The sequence below is a fragment of the Antennarius striatus genome, chromosome 24 (genome assembly GCF_040054535.1).
Source record: "Antennarius striatus isolate MH-2024 chromosome 24, ASM4005453v1, whole genome shotgun sequence".
NCBI lineage: Eukaryota > Metazoa > Chordata > Actinopteri > Lophiiformes > Antennariidae > Antennarius > Antennarius striatus.
Genome location: NC_090799.1, coordinates 10,439,816 through 10,456,759, shown reverse-complemented (window position 1 = coordinate 10,456,759; position 16,944 = coordinate 10,439,816). Strand labels below are relative to the sequence as shown.

The following is a 16,944-nucleotide window of genomic DNA, read 5'->3' as shown; positions in this document are numbered from 1 at the left end:
TGTTTCAATCTCATCCAACAACATCCAACCTGATCCAATCCCGTCCATCCCATCCAACCTGCCCATGACGTCACCGCCCGCGCCCCCTCACCTTGGTGAGCTGCGCGATCTTCTTGCTCATCTTCAGGTGCAGGTCCTGGTTGTAGTCCAGCGGGGGGGTCCCGGGGTCGTGGAACATGCTGGCCGCCGGCGGGGGGGTGTACTTGCTGCCCCCGGTGGGGGTGTTGTACGGAGGCTGCCAGCCCGCCCCCGTCGCCATTTTTCCGGGAATAAACCCGAACACGACGCGCTGGGCGGAAGGACGACGGAGCGGCCGCGGCTACGCGCGAACACCCCCCATGGCTGCTCAGGGTCGGGGTCCGGGTTCGGGTCGGGGTTCCGGTTCGGACATGCAGGAACGCGGCGGGACGGACGCGGCGTCCACTCTCACGCACCCGCGAGGAGACGAGGACGAGCGCTCGGAGTGATGAGGCGGAGACGCGCACCAGATGCCAGCCAATGCGCGCCGCCGCTTCACCGGGTTCTCCCGCATCTCACGGAGCCCCTGAACGCCTCACGGCAGCGGGGTGCCTTCAGGTCCGCCGGACCCGTTTCCTGTCCGGGTCGTGGGGTGGGGGTGGGGGGGCGTGTAATCACAGATATTAAATATACTCTGATCCAGTTTCATTCCGTCACTCAGCCTCATTAACATCAGTACTCTAGGTAAACACATGACGTCACTGCTGTGACGATGAAGATCCTGCACTGACCTCTACTGGTGAGATTCGAACACCTCGACTCCCCCTGAGGGGCTGCGTCCCCGTTTATATAACAGAACCCCACCCCCCCACCCCCATTCTCTGGTCTCAGGTTATTGTGGTAGAACATCTCAGACATGATCCACATCTGATGGGTTCAGTTCACCACACACACACACACACACACACACACACACACACACACACACACACACACACACACACACACACACACACACACACACACACACACACACACACACACACACCTGTAGCTTCCTGCCTTCTTCTTCTTGTTCAGTGAACACTTTAGTATCATGAAATCCATCTACGGTACAACAGATGGAATCAGAGAAAGTGGCAGCTTTTACATTTTATCTCTGGGGAGGCAAAACTCACGATATCTGTGACCAGGAAGAGGAGAACTGAAAACAAAACTGTTCCAGAAGCAGCTCCTGTTTTCTGCTGTAACATCAGATGTCGCTGAAAACTAGAATCTGGTTTCTATAAATTGACAAAAGACCTGAATAACTTTAGGAACATCTGGTGTCACAGAAACGTCCTGTGGACTTTAGTTGATGACCACCTCACTTTTTGCAAACTTCCTGTTATAATGTACTAATTTTTAAGTTGTATTTCCCTTTTTGTTTATTGGTGTTTAATGTTTTTGGGTGTTTAGTGTTTTTGAAATTTCATCTAATGAAAAATTGTAAAATGTTCTAAATGTTCTAAATTATAAATGTAATTGAAGTTTTGTTTTTTTAAAAAAAATCTTCTTCTGAGGCACTTTAGTGCTTCATCTAATGTAAAACTGCAAAATGTTTGAATGTGATTAAAGTGTTTTTGAAAGGCGTTCCCAGGCCAGTGTTGAGATATAATCCCTCCACCTGGTCCTGGGTCTGCCCCGAGGTCTCCTCCCAGCTGGACGTGCCAGAAACCCCTCCCTAGGGAGGCGTCCCGGAGGCATCCGCACCAGATCCCCAAACCACCTCAACTGACTCCTTTCCACGTGAAGGAGGAGCGGCTCTACTCTGAGCCCCTCGTGAACAGCAGTGTTTCTACCTTATCTCTAAGGGAGACACCAGCTATCTGTCCCAGAAAGCCCATTTCAGCCGCTTGTATCCATGATCTCGTTCTTTGGGTCATGACCCATCGCTCATGACCATAGGTGAGGGTAGGAACGAAGATTGAACGGTAGATGGAGAGCTTTGCCTCTCGGTTTAGCTCCCTCTTTGTGACCTCATTCCCCACTTGGAGAAGGCAGTCCACCGGTTTCCTGCTGAGGACCATGGCCTCAGATTTGGAGGTGCTAATCCTCATCCCCGCCGCTTCACACTCGGCTGCAAACCGGAGCCAAGTGTGAAGCCTCCGAAACCCCCGGGCTTCCTCCGGGCAGGGTCACATTTTTCCCTTTTCCGTTTTAAAAGTTAATATGTTTACGTAAAACTATCAGAACACCTCATGGGTCGAGGGCCGAATGAGGACGCTGCATAGACACCTATCTAGCTCCACGCAGACGTCCCTCTTAGCCAATAGGATGCCAGGATGCTAGGTAATAGCCAATGGCAGAGCAGCTATAAGAATGTTGCGTTCAGGAACCTGTGGGAGCTGCGAGTATCAGCCGATACTGTATTTTTATCTTACGTAAGTCGAAATTTCTTTCGTAACTAGAGGAAATATTTTGCTGTTGAGAAATTTCATAAGTAGAGGAACCACTGTAATAATAATAATAATCCTTTGGGCTTTTCCCTTCAGGGGTCTCCACAGCCAATCAGTGTCCTCCATCTAACCCTGTCTTCTCATCCTCTTCTCTCACACCAACTACCTTCATGTCCTCTTTCACTACATCCATAAACCTCCTCTTTGGTCTTCCTCTAGGTCTCCTGCCTGGCAGTTCAGAACTCAGCATCCTTCTACCAATATATTCACTATCTCTCCTCTGGACATGTCCAAACCATCTCAGTCTGGCCTCTCTGACTTTATCTCCAGAACCTCTAACATGTGCTGTCCCTCTGATGTACTCATTCCTGATCCTATCCATCCTGGTCACTCCCAGAGAGAACCTCAGCATCTTCATCTCTGCTACCTCCAGCTCTGTCTCCTGTCTTTTCCTCAGGGACACTGTCTCTAGACCAAAACCCATCGCTGGTCTCACCAGTTTTGTACACCTTTCCTTTCATTGTAGCTGAAACTCTTCTATCACACATCACACCTGACACTTTCCTCCACCCGTTCCATCCTGCCTGGACACGCTTCTTCACCTCTTTTCCACACTCTCCATTGCTCTGGACTGTTGACCCTAAGTACTTCAAATCCTCCACCTTCTTGATCTCTTCTCCCTCTAACCTCACTCTTCCACTTGGGTCCCTCTCATTCACACACATGTACTCTGTCTTACTGCGGCTAACCTTCATTCCTCTCCTTTCCAGGACAAACCTCCACCTCTCTAGCTTCTCCTCCACCTGTTCCCTGCTCTCACTGCAGATCACAATGTCATCTGCAAACATCATAGTCCATGGAGATTCCTGTCTAACCTGGTCTGTCAGCCTGTCCATCACCATAGCAACAAGAAGGGGCTCAGAGCTGATCCCTGATGCAGTCCCACCTCCACCTTGAACTCCTCTGTCACACCTACACACACCTCACCACTGTCTTACAGTCTTCATACATGTCCTGCACCGTTCTAACATACTTCTCTGCCACTCCAGACTTCCTCATACAATACCACAGTTCCTCTCTGGACACCCTGTCATCAGCTTTCTCCAGATCTACAAAAACACAAAGCAGCTCCCTCTGGCCTTCTCTGTACTTCTCTATCAACATCCTCAAAGCAAATACTGCATCTGTAGTTCTCTTTTTTGGCATGAAACCATACTGCTGCTCACAAATGTTCACTTCTGCCCTTAGTCTAGCTTCCACTACTCTCTCCCATAACTTCATTGTATGGCTCATCAGCTTTATTCCTCTGTAGTTGCCACAACTCTGCACATCTCCCTTGTTCTTAAAAATGGGCACCAGCACACTTCTCCTCCATTCCTCAGGCATCTTCTCACTATCTAAGATCCTGTTGAACAACCCAGTCAGAAACTTTACTGCCACCTCTCCTAGACACTTCCATACCTCTACAGGTATATCATCAGGACCGACTGCCTTTCCACTCTTCATCCTCTTCAATGCCCTCCTCACTTCATCCTGACTGATCTTTGCTACATCCTGGTCCACAACAGTCACCTCTTCTAGTCTTTGTTCTCTCTCATCACTCTATCTGACACTCTTTTTACCTCCAGGACATTCCTAACAAACTCCTCCTTCAAGATAACTCCTCCTCCATTTCTCTTACCATCTACACCATGATAGAACAACCTGTACCCTGCTCCTAAACTTCTAGCCTTGCTACCTTTCCACCTGGTCTCCTGGACACACAGTATGTCTACCTTCCTCCTCTGCATCATGTCAACCAACTCTCTACCTTTTCCTGTCATAGTTCCAACATTCAACGTCCCTACTCTCAGTCCTATACTCTTGGTGTTCCTCTTCTCTCTCTTCCTACGAACACACTTTCCTCCTCTCCTTCTTCGACCAACAGTAATCCAATTTCCACCGGCGCCCTGTAGGTCAACAGCACCGATGGCGGTCGTTGTTAACCCGGGCCTCGACCGATCCGGTATGGAAGTCATAGGTTTGATTCCCATCTTTGATTCAGCAAAAGTTTTATGCCGGATGCCCTTCCTGACGCAACCCTCTGTATTTATCCGGGCTTGGGACCGGCACAATAAGACACTGGCTTGTGTCCTCTTGTGGAAGCATTAATAATAGTAGTAGTAGTAGTAATAATAATAATAATAATAATAATAATGAAAATAATAATAATAATAATAATAATAATAATGAAAATAATAATAATAATAATAATAATGATAATAATGATAATAATAATGATAATAATAATGATAATAATAATGATAATAATGATAATAATAATGATAATAATAATGATAATAATAACTGCTGGGGCTGCCTGAAGACTGTTGTGGACCCAAATTGCAGGAGACAGGTGGATAAAAGTACAGAGTTTATTTACAAAGGAAAATGTGCAGGAACACAGAAACCAGTAGCAGGTAGCCTGGTGGTGGCAGGAGGCTGGTGCTCCAGGAACAGGAGGCGATGAGGCACTGAACTACGACCAATAAGAAAATAGGAATTAGTTCAGCTCCTGACTGGAAACAAGAGGTACTGACAAGAATGCAGTTCTCTGGATTGCGCTACCGAACAAGACGGAACTATCTGGAACTGTAGTGAGTCAGGACCAGCTTCATAGTGAGGCTGATGAAGGCTGAGAGGAACCTGGTGTGCCTCATTGTCCACGCCCCCTCCACTCACAAGCCATTCATTCATTCCCTCCCCATTCATACTTGGTAAATATTAAATGTGTCAATAAAGAGCTGTTCTCGGATGTCTCAGTAGCTCTGGTGGTGCAGCGTCACGTCCTGCAGGGGGCGCTGCTGCATCACTACAGGATCAGTGAGCCTCCAGAACGCTGTTGGAACCACCGGGAGTCGTCACCCCCCTGCTGCTTTCAGCCCCGGGAGTCACGGGACGAGAGGGGGGGGGACACCCCAGAAGAGACACCAGCTCATTGCAGGGCCACATGAAAGACCATCAATCAATCACTCACACACACACACACACACACACACACACACACACACACACACACACACACACACACACACACACACACACACACACACACACACACACACACGAAGGACTCACATCCATCATCCATCATCCATCAGACTTCAGGTGTTTCCTGTCATTCTTTATAAAAGTGAATTCAGCCCCCCCCCCCCCCCCCCCCCCACGGGGCTCTCTGACGGTTCACGCGGGGGTCCAGGATTGTCTCGCGCCCTCCGTCCAGCTCGTGTGTGACGGTCTGACACCGGAGACAGGTGAGCACCGGGACCCCCCCACGAGCCACACCGGGACCCCCCCACGAGCCACACCGGGACCCCCCCACGAGCCACACCGGGACCCCCCCACGAGCCACACCGGGACCCCCCCACGAGCCACACCGGGACCCCCCCACGAGCCACACCGGGACCCCCCCACGAGCCACACCGGGACCCCCCCACGAGCCACACCGGGACCCCCCCACGAGCCACACCGGACACGTGTCCAGAGGATGTGTTTGTGAGGAAGAGGAGGGGGGGACCGCAGCACACGTGCGTGGATGTGAGCGTCCTCCGGTTCTCCGGTCCTCCGGTCCCTCTCCGGTCCTCCGGTCCCTCTCCGGTCCTCCGGTCCCTCTCCGGTCCCTCTCCGGTCCTCCGGTCCCTCTCCGGTCCTCCGGTCCCTCTCCGGTCCTCCGGTCCCTCTCCGGTCCTCCGGTCCCTCTCCGGTCCTCCGGTCCCTCTCCGGTTCCAGCGGCTCCTCTCGTCTCCTCCACGCAGGACCCCCCCCCGTCACGGACCGTGGAGTCCCGCCTGTCTCGGCTCGGCGCCCTCCTCCAGGGTCTCGGGGGGGCGCCGGGGACGTCGTCCCGGTTCCTGCCGGGCTTCGTGTCCACCGACGGCCACGGCTCGGAGCGGCGGGAGCGGCGCGGCTCGACCCGCTCCCGGATGCCCGTCATGCGGGGGCTGATCGCCCCGCAGAACACCTTCCTGGACACCATCGCGACCCGGTTCGACGGAACCCGTGAGTACCGGAGTGAAAGACCGAACCCGGTCATTAACCCGTTCATGTCCTCAGCAGAGACCCACCGTTCAGAGGGTCTGATCCGGTTAAACGAGGACCGGATTACCGGAGCCGGACCGAACAGATGAGTGGACCGATGAGTGACGTCAGCACACAATGCTGTGTGTTTACCTGTGAGGGTCCCCCGGGTGCCATAGGGCTCCTGGTGGCCCCCATGGCCCCCTAGAGGCCCCAGGTGGCCCCCATGGCCCCCTACAGGCCCCAGGTGGCCCCAGCAGCAGTGGAGGGGGAGTTGGTTCCTGCTGGTCTCTGGTGATGAACTGATAGAAAAGATGGAGAGGAAGGATCACCAAAGAACATGTGTGAGATGGATGGATGGATGGATGGATGGATGGATGGATGGATGGATGGATGGATGGATGGATGGATGGATGGATGGATGGATGGATGGATGGATGGATGGATAGAATAGGACCTTATTCATCCCTTCAGGAGGTTCAATCAGGGAAATTAGTTGGAGTAAAATAGAACAGAGTAAAATAGAGTAGAATAGAATAGAATACAATAGATGGAGGTGATGGAGCAGATGGAGGTGATGGAGCAGATGGAGGTGATGGAGCAGATGGAGGTGATGGAGGTGATGGAGCAGATGGAGGTGATGGAGCAGATGGAGGTGATGGAGCAGATGGAGGTGATGGAGCAGATGGAGGTGATGGAGCAGACAGAGGTGATGGAGCAGATGGAGGTGATGGAGCAGATAGAGGTGATGGAGCAGATAGAGGTGATGGAGCAGATGGAGGTGATGGAGGTGATGGAGCAGATGGAGGTGATGGAGCAGACAGAGGTGATGGAGCAGATGGCGGTGATGGAGCAGATAGAGGTGATGGAGCAGATGGAGGTGATGGAGGTGATGGAGCAGATGGAGGTGATGGAGGTGATGGAGCAGATGGAGGTGATGGAGCAGATGGAGGTGATGGAGCAGATAGAGGTGATGGAGCAGATGGAGGTGATGGAGCAGATGGAGGTGATGGAGCAGATGGAGGTGATGGAGGTGATGGAGCAGATAGAGGTGAAGCTCACAGGATGAACAAAGGACCGTTCAGCAGATAAAGAAACAGTGAAAAACAGTCGGCGTGTCGACGCCTCCCTGAGGAGAGCTCTGCAGAGTGAGCACAGAGCTCAGCAGGGGGCCAGCAGGGGGCCAGCAGGGGGCCAGCAGGGGGCCAGCAGGGGGCCAGCAGGGGGCCAGCAGGGGGCCAGCAGGGGGCCGAGGAACGTGAGAAGGAATGAGCAACGCGTTAGAGGAACACTAACACCAGTAAGACGTGTGGAACGTTCCACTCCGTCCACCCTGGGCTCTGACGGTGTTTCTACTTCCTGTTGTCTCCTCAGACAGTAACTTCGTCCTGGGGAACGCTCAGGTCCAGTCCGTCTACCCCATCGTCTACTGCTCCGATGGCTTCTGCGAGCTGACCGGCTTCGCCCGCGGCGAGGTGATGCAGAAGAGCTGCACGTGTCACTTCCTGTACGGCAGCGAGACCAGCAGCCGCCTCACCTCACAGATGCAGATCGCCCTGGACGAACGGCGAGAGTTCAAGACTGAGATCGTCCTCTACAAGAAGGGCGGTAAGACCATCAGGTCCACTCAGGACCATCAGGTCCACTCAGGACCATCAGGTCCACTCAGGTCCATCACGTCCACTCAGGACCATCAGGTCCACTCAGGACCATCAGGTCCACTCAGGTCCATCACGTCCACTCAGGACCATCACGTCCACTCAGGTCCATCACGTCCACTCAGGTCCATCAGGTCCACTCAGGTCCATCAGGTCCACTCAGGACCATCGGGTCCACTCAGGACCATCAGGTCCACTCAGGACCATCAGGTCCACTCAGGACCATCAGGTCCACTCAGGTCCATCACGTCCACTCAGGACCATCACGTCCACTCAGGTCCATCAGGTCCACTCAGGACCATCAGGTCCACTCAGGTCCATCACGTCCACTCAGGACCATCAGGCCCACTCAGGACCATCAGGTCCACTCAGGACCATCAGGTCCACTCAGGTCCATCACGTCCACTCAGGACCATCAGGTCCACTCAGGTCCATCAGGTCCACTCAGGACCATCAGGTCCACTCAGGTCCATCACGTCCACTCAGGTCCATCAGGTCCACTCAGGACCATCAGGTCCACTCAGGACCATCACGTCCACTCAGGTCCATCAGGTCCACTCAGGTCCATCAGGTCCACTCAGGACCATCACGTCCACTCAGGTCCATCAGGTCCACTCAGGACCATCAGGTCCATTATGTCCATCAGGTCCACTCAGGTCCATCACGTCCACTCAGGACCATCAGGTCCACTCAGGTCCATCACGTCCACTCAGGACCATCAGGCCCACTCAGGACCATCAGGTCCATCACGTCCATTATGTCCATCAGGTCCACTCAGGTCCATCACGTCCACTCAGGACCATCAGGTCCACTCAGGTCCATCACGTCCACTCAGGACCATCAGGTCCACTCAGGTCCATCACGTCCACTCAGGTCCATCACGTCCACTCAGGACCATCAGGTCCACTCAGGTCCATCAGGTCCACTCAGGACCATCAGGTCCACTCAGGTCCATCACGTCCATTATGTCCATCAGGTCCACTCAGGTCCATCACGTCCACTCAGGACCATCAGGTCCACTCAGGTCCATCACGTCCACTCAGGACCATCAGGTCCACTCAGGTCCATCACGTCCACTCAGGACCATCAGGCCCACTCAGGACCATCAGGTCCACTCAGGTCCATCACGTCCATTATGTCCATCAGGTCCACTCAGGTCCATCACGTCCACTCAGGACCATCAGGTCCACTCAGGTCCATCACGTCCACTCAGGACCATCAGGTCCACTCAGGTCCATCACGTCCACTCAGGACCATCAGGTCCACTCAGGTCCATCATGTCCACTCAGGACCATCAGATCCACTCAGGTCCACTCAGGACCATCAGGTCCACTCAGGTCCATCAGGTCCACTCAGGACCATCAGGTCCACTCAGGTCCATCATGTCCATCAGGTCCACTCAGGTCCATGAGATCCATCAAATCCATCAGATCCATCAGATCCACTAAGGCTCATCATGTCCAGGCTTTTCAGAACCTGAGGTGTTTCACGTCTCTGGTCTTCAACAGGATGCAGGTTCTGGTGTCTGCTGGACATCGTACCCATAAAGAACGAGAAGAGCGAGGTGGTTCTTTTTCTGGTCTCCCACAAGGACATCACCGAGAGCAAGAACCTGGACCACGGCATGGACACAGGTGAGGGACAGTCAGGTGTAGATCCATCTGGAGACGTGATGGGGGCTGGTCGGCTCCGCATGAGTCCAGGTTCTGTTAACATCATCGGAGCTCCAGGAACACCAACAGAGTCTGGCTGTAGACGGCGTTTTGGGCAGGAGGCAACCTGAAGCTAATCTGTAGACCTTCCTGGTTTGCATGTTTGTTCCCAGATGAGGAACCGGGGCCGGAGATCCACCAGATCAGACGACCTCAAGGCTTCAACACGGAACGCCGTCGCAGTCGAGCCGTCCTGTACCAGCTGTCTGGACACCTCCAGAAGGACAAGAGCAAGAGCAAGCTGAAGATCAACAACGTGAGACGGGTCCCCTGTGGTCGCCCCGACCCATTCTGGGTTCTAGAGGACCAGTGACGGGTTCTCTGTGGTCCAGCGATCTGCTCTAGGTTCTAGAACCACACCTATGTGCTCCTGATGGAGGTCTTCACCACCTCTGTTGGTTCTCCGCTCCATTCCAGAACGTTCTGGGGGCCAACGCCAACCCCATCCCGGAGTACAAGGTGGCCGACGTGCACAAGTCTCGCTTCGTGCTGCTCCACTACGGCGCCTTCAAGGCGGGCTGGGATTGGCTGATCCTGCTGGCGACCTTCTACGTGGCCGTGACGGTTCCCTACAACGTGTGCTTCACGGCGGGGGAGATCCGGGAGGACAGCGGCTCGGCGCCCCGGAACCCCCCCAGCGTCAGCGACATCCTGGTGGAGATACTCTTCATCATTGGTGAGGGGGGGGTAACAGGCAGCATCAGCAGCGTCACCATGGAAACAGGTCCCAGACGTGTGTGTGTGTGTGTGTGTGTGTGCTGCAGACATCGTGCTGAACTTCAGGACCACCTACGTCAGCACCTCGGGTCAGGTGGTGTTCGAGCCGCGCTCCATCTGCGTACACTACGCCACCTCCTGGCTGTTCGTGGACCTGGTGGCCGCGCTGCCCTTTGACCTGCTCTACGCCTTCAACATCAGCGTGGTGGGCGTCGCTCTGGAACCCGTCGCCCCCCTTCGGGTTCTTCCCCTCCTAACCATCGCCTCGTCTCCCTCAGAACTTCGGGGTCCACCTGCTGAAGACGGTGCGCCTCCTGCGCCTCCTGCGCCTCCTCCAGAAGCTGGACCGCTACTCCCAGTACAGCGCCGTGGTGCTGACGCTGCTCATGTCCACCTTCGCCCTGCTGGCCCACTGGATGGCGTGCGTCTGGTACTTCATTGGACGCAGCGAGATCGAGAGCAACAGCCCCGCCTCCTGGGACATAGGTTTGAGTCCCCGTGTGTGTGTGTGTGTGTGTGTGTGTGTGTGTGTGTGTGTGTGTTTACTGTGACCCATACATGTTTGTGTCTCTGGCTTTCGTCTGTCTGTCGTCTGTTTCGTCTTTCTGTCTTCTCCGGTTCCTGAGATATTTGCAAAAAAATGTACAAAAGTCGAAATTTGACCTTGATCTAGTTTTCTAAAGGTCAAGGTCATCATCTCATCTCCATCCCTCTGCTGCCTGAGTCATGTGCTTTTGGTTTCATCTTTCTATCTGAACGGTTGTGAAGACTAACTTGATCAACCCCCCCTACATCTCCCCCCCAGGCTGGCTGCATGAACTGGCCAAGCGGTTGGGAACACCCTACTTCCTGGCACCGCTGACCTCCCTGCTGGTGGGCTCTGAGGCTCCTCAGGGTGCCATGACAACAGGACTGACCAATCACAGCCAGTGGAACGGCTCGGCGCTGGACCAATGGAACGGCAGCAGGCCCAGTGCCAGGGCACCGGCCGGCCCCGGGGGCACCCTGGGCGGGGGGCCGTCTGTCAGGAGCTCCTACGTGACGTCGCTGTACTTTGCCCTCAGCAGCCTGACCAGCGTCGGCTTCGGAAACGTGTCGGCCAACACCGACGCCGAGAAGATCTTCTCCATCTGCACCATGCTGATAGGAGGTGGGCGTGGCCACACCGCCGAGGCTGATGGGAATGCATGTTGAGCTGTCTAACTGAATGAGTGGCGCCACCTGCTGGTCGTTGGCCTGTCTGTCTCTTCTGCAGCTCTGATGCACGCCGTGGTGTTCGGGAACGTGACCGCCATCATCCAGAGGATGTACTCACGCCGCTCCCTCTACCACACCCGCACCAAAGACCTGAAGGACTTCATCCGGGTGCACCGGCTGCCCAAGACCCTTGAGCAACGCGTCATGGAGTGTTTCCAGACTACCTGGTCTGTCAACAACGGCATCGACGTCAGTGAGGTAGGACGCTTTGGACTGCTAGACCTCCTTCAAACTGAACCGGTCCTGGATTGGGGCAGTTGAGACTCTCCCAATCTCTACGGGCAATCTCGACTGGCTCTTACGGGATTATGTCAGGCGGGATTAGAGACCCCAGAGACCCTGGAGCCCCTCGTGATGTGTTCAAACACAGATCAAGTCTAGATGAGTCTTTTCAGAGATACGATGAGGCTGGTATGTTTAGCTGGTATGTCATTGGTCAATGAGGTTGACCTTTCGATGCTCCTGATGGAAGCATCAGGTGCTTCTTGTTCACACCTCTGTTCACACCTCCTCCCCCTGAGCTCAGGTCCCCCCCGTTGTGTCCACAGCTGCTGAAGGACTTCCCAGACGAGCTGAGGGCCGACATCGCCATGCACCTGAACAAGGAGCTCCTGGAGCTGCCGCTCTTTGAGTCGGCCAGCAGGGGTTGTCTGCGCTCCCTGTCCCTCATTATCAAGACCTCCTTCTCTGCTCCTGGGGAGTTCCTCATCCGCCAGGGCGACGCCCTCCAGGCCATCTACTTCGTGTGCTCGGGCTCCATGGAGGTGCTGAAGGACAACATGGTGCTGGCCATCCTGGGTGAGACTCAGCGTCGTTTGTCCCGCGTCACGTTTGTGTGTCACCACGAGGCTCCTGAGGATCCGTCCACCTCCACTCACCTCTGCCCGGGGCAAATAGTCTGTCTGGTGGGGGCAGACATTCCAGGTGAAGCTGGTCTTCTGCTGGGGTGGTTTTGCTACCTGAACCTTAATGGTCTCCTTTGTCTCCACCTCCAGACCAAAGTAAAACACGCCCAGTAAACCACGCCCAGTAAACCACGCCCAGTAAACCATGTCCATATCTGTTGGGTTAGTCTAGGCCTTCACTGGTCCAACCAATCATGTCTCACAATGTTCTATGCTGGATGGACGGAGAGACAAACAGACAGACAGACGGGTAGGGAATGAAGCTCCACTCTGATTGGCTCAATTCCTGTTAATAATGAAGAAAATGAAGATGAAGCTTTGATTTTTGCTGAGATGAGTGAAGTTCTTGGTTTTGTGACAGAATGGGCCGTGTTAGGGTTAGGATCAGGAATGAGTACATCAGAGGGACAGCACATGTTAGAGGTTCTGGAGATAAAGTCAGAGAGGCCAGACTGAGATGGTTTGGACATGTCCAGAGGAGAGATAGTGAATATATTGGTAGAAGGATGCTGAGTTCTGAACTGCCAGGCAGGAGGCCTAGAGGAAGACCAAAGAGGAGGTTTATGGATGTAGAGAAAGAGGACATGAAGGTAGTTGGTGTGAGAGAAGAGGATGAGAAGACAGGGCTAGATGGAGGACACTGATTGGCTGTGGAGACCCCTGAAGGGAAAAGCCCAAAGGAGAAGAAGAAGAAGAAGAAGTGAAGTTCTTGGTTTTGTGACAGAATGTGCTGCTGAGGCCCTGAAGATGTCTTTAATGAACCTGTAGAGAAGTTCTCCGGTTTCTTCTGGTTTCTGGTCACCACACCATGAAACCTTAGCAGACATCCAGATGAGGATGAGGATGGTGGTGATCCAAACAGCAGTTATTTCCTATTGGAATTGTCCCAGTGGGAACTGTGCTTCTGAATTAAGGTCACGGATCATCAGGTGAGAGATGGGGGAGCATTAGCCTAGCGCTAACTGCTGGTTAAGCTAACTGGTTTAGCAGAAGGAGCTCTGAAGGTCCAGGACCAGGAAGCTGCCTCAGAGGAACCTCCAGAACCAGGTCCTCTCTGGAATGACCCCCCCCCCCCACCTCTAACTGCCTCTATCTGTGCTTCTCAGGCCGGGGCGACCTGATTGGCTCAGACTGTCTGACCCAGGATGAGGTGATCAAGACCAACGCGTGTGTGAAGGCCTTGACCTACTGCGACCTGCAGCACGTCAGCCTCAGAGGCCTGCGGGAGGTGCTCCGCCTCTACCCCGACTACGCCCACAAGTTCCTGACGGAGATCCAGCACGACCTGACCTACAACCTACGGGAGGGTCACGGCGCCGAGGTGTGTGATCCCACTGGGGGGGCCACTAGGACCTGGTCTGTCTGATCCAGAAGCTCTGAGCTACCGGAAGAGATCAGACCCGACTAATAATAATTAATATTATTATTATTATTATTATTAATAAAAATAAACAAAATGATAAAATAATAATAATAATAACAATAACAATAATAATAATAATAATAATAATAATTAATATTATTATTATTAATAATAATAATAAAAATAAATAAAATGATAAAATAATAATAATAATAATAATATTATTATACTAATATTATTATTATTATTATACTAATATTATTATTATACTATTATTATTATTATATTATTATTATTATTATTATTATTATTATTATTATTATTATTATTATTATTATGCTAGCATTATTCTATTCTCACAGTGTGCCCCCCCCAGTGAAGGAGGACCGGTGTCCTAACGCCTCAGAGAGACGAGTCCTTCTGTTGGTGGGATGAGTCTCAGCTGTGCGCTGACTCCCTCCTTCCAGCTCTTAAGCGATGGGGAGGGACGCTTTGCACTTGAAAAGGATTAGCCATCTGGATGGGGGGGTGGAGGGCTGGGGGGCGTTTGAGCTGCAGCCAGCAGACATGAGCCCATCCAGAAGCCAGGGGTCTGCACATGGATCTAGCTGTGGTGCACACATGAATACCCAGCATGCACTGGGTCTCACGTTCCCTGTGAGCTGGTTCAGCGGAGAGCAGGAGCTGCTGCATCACTAACACTAGTGATGCTGTCACACTAGTAATACTAACCTGAGATATTATCACTAGTAGTGAGGTAACGTGTGTCCTTCGCTGGCTGCAGCGTGGGGCTGGAAATAGCTCCGTCAGAGGGGTGGGGGTGTGTGTGTGTGGGGGGGGGGGCACCCCTCTGTGATAAATATAGAGCATCACCCAGATGGAGACGAGAGCAGAAAACATCAGGATGAAAGGATGCTGCAGGGGGGGGGGGGCTGCATTCACGTGCTGCACGTTAGTGATCATACATCATACATGTTAGGGATGTGCATCACACATTCACACATGCGTGCACACACACACACACACACACACACACACACACTGAAGCGACCCTTCTTTCAGCTCCCTGCAGACAAACCGCTGCTAAAATTAAATGTGTGTGATCTAAAAATACCAGCAGAGTGTGAGACAGAGACAACAAATAGATGGGGGGGGGTAACCTTAACCCCAGACCTCAGCAACCAATCACAACACAGAATGAGAATTAAAAGAAGTAAAGGGTGAATGATGGTGATGATGATGATAGATAGATACTTTATTAATCACGGAGGATGATGATGATGATGATGATAATGATGATGGTGATGATGGTGATGGTGATGATGATGATGATGATAATGATGATGGTGATGATGATGATGGTGATGGTGATGATGATGATGATTATGGTGGTGATGACGGTGGTGATGATGGTGATGATGGTGATGATGATGATGATGATGGTGGTGATGATGGTGATGATGATGATGATGATGGCGGTGGTGGTGATGATGATGATGGTGATGATGGTGATGATGATGATGGTGATGATGATGGTGTTGATGATGGTGATGATGATGGTGGTGATGATGGTGATGATGATGATTATGGTGGTGAGGATGGTGATGATGATTATGGTGGACCTCATTATGGACCTCATCCACAGAGAGGAGGAGCGGGGGGGAGGTGGCGAGGTCAGCACGCGGTTGAATATGGATTTAATTTAATTTAAATGTAATTTTATACTGTTGTATATATATATATATATATATATATATATATATATATATATATATATATATATAAAATTTATTTATTTTTTATACTGTTTTATATTTTAATTCAATTTTATACTGTTTAGATTTTATTTTATACTGTTTATATTTTAATACTGTAATATTTTTAAATTTTATACTGTTTATATTGTAGTTATAGTTTAGTATATAAGTCCTGTTAGTGCTGCATGTGCCTGTCTGTTAGTGTAATGTATGTCTTGTGGTATGTCCTGTGATGTCAGTGTTTCCTTTTCTCCTGGTGTTTATCCAGTATTATTTGTTATTTAATGCCTGAGCAGTGGATATATACAATTTCCTCCAGGATTAATAAAGTATCTATCTATCTATCTATCTATGGTGATGATGGTGATGATGATGATTATGGTGATGAAGATGATGATGGTGATGATGATGATGATGATAATGATACTGGTGGTGAGCAGCAGAAACCCATGAGTCATCAGGTGTGAATCCTGCCTTGTCATGTTATCAGAAGGAGAACGTGTTTTAGTGTAAGAACTTCTACTGACTCCTGACGCTGTTTGATGAAGGCTCTAAATGATGATGACGTGTGTGTGTGTGGTTGTGTGTGTGTGTGTGTGTGGTTGTGTGTGTGTGTGTGTGTGGTTGTGTGTGTGTGTGTGTGTGTGGTTGTGTGTGTGTGTGTGTGTGTGTGTATGCGTCCTCAGGTGGAGTGTGAGAGTAACGGTGGGATCGTGAAGATGATGCCGTCCATTAGGGAGGATGAGGAGGGGTCGGGGTCGGAGGGCGAGCACTCCCCCCTCCCCAAGTTGCCCCCCCTGGGGAGGCTGGGGCGGGGCTTGCGTTCCCCCGTACGCTCCCCCCTGCGTTCGCCGCTGCTGCCGGCCCGGAGCCGCCCAGCAGGGGGTCTCCTGGTCCCAGGGAGCCTCGGCCCCCGGTAAGTGCTGTAGCCCCCAGGGGCCACTAGTTTGGAACTGGAGCCTCATTGGTTCCTTGCTGCTAACGCTAACTCTGTGGCGTGCTAGCTAGTGTCGTCCTCTCCGTCTGTCCTCAGGTTCCTGGACGGGATGGAGGCGGAGCCCCACGTCTGCTCCCCCCAGAGGTTGGACTTCTGCCCCAGGGGGGGTCCCGGCCCGGACCCAAT

The 16,944-nt window shown here is 52.2% G+C and overlaps 2 protein-coding genes across 4 annotated transcripts in view; one reads left to right on the top strand and one right to left on the bottom strand.

The window, feature by feature from the left end:
• Positions 1 to 797, bottom strand: part of LOC137591630 (protein FAM184A-like) — a 22,784-nt gene extending 21,987 nt beyond the window's left edge. Inside the window, exon 1 of one of the 3 annotated variants that reach the window (XM_068309754.1) lies at positions 92 to 797. In XM_068309754.1, coding sequence (XP_068165855.1) covers positions 92 to 259 — 168 coding nt within the window. In that variant the 5' untranslated portion in view covers positions 260 to 797. The remainder of the gene's footprint in view (positions 1 to 91) is intronic. The other 2 variants (XM_068309752.1, XM_068309753.1) reach the window with 2 other exon arrangements.
• LOC137591632 (potassium voltage-gated channel subfamily H member 8-like) overlaps positions 1 to 16,944 on the top strand; it is a 27,856-nt gene extending 10,912 nt beyond the window's left edge. Inside the window, exons 2-13 of the mRNA XM_068309755.1 lie at positions 7,827 to 8,060; positions 9,619 to 9,744; positions 9,936 to 10,078; positions 10,240 to 10,498; positions 10,587 to 10,744; positions 10,818 to 11,025; positions 11,345 to 11,689; positions 11,795 to 11,994; positions 12,345 to 12,594; positions 13,808 to 14,022; positions 16,508 to 16,737; positions 16,826 to 16,944. Coding sequence (XP_068165856.1) covers positions 7,827 to 8,060; positions 9,619 to 9,744; positions 9,936 to 10,078; positions 10,240 to 10,498; positions 10,587 to 10,744; positions 10,818 to 11,025; positions 11,345 to 11,689; positions 11,795 to 11,994; positions 12,345 to 12,594; positions 13,808 to 14,022; positions 16,508 to 16,737; positions 16,826 to 16,829 — 2,372 coding nt within the window. The 3' untranslated portion in view covers positions 16,830 to 16,944. The remainder of the gene's footprint in view (positions 1 to 7,826; positions 8,061 to 9,618; positions 9,745 to 9,935; positions 10,079 to 10,239; positions 10,499 to 10,586; positions 10,745 to 10,817; positions 11,026 to 11,344; positions 11,690 to 11,794; positions 11,995 to 12,344; positions 12,595 to 13,807; positions 14,023 to 16,507; positions 16,738 to 16,825) is intronic.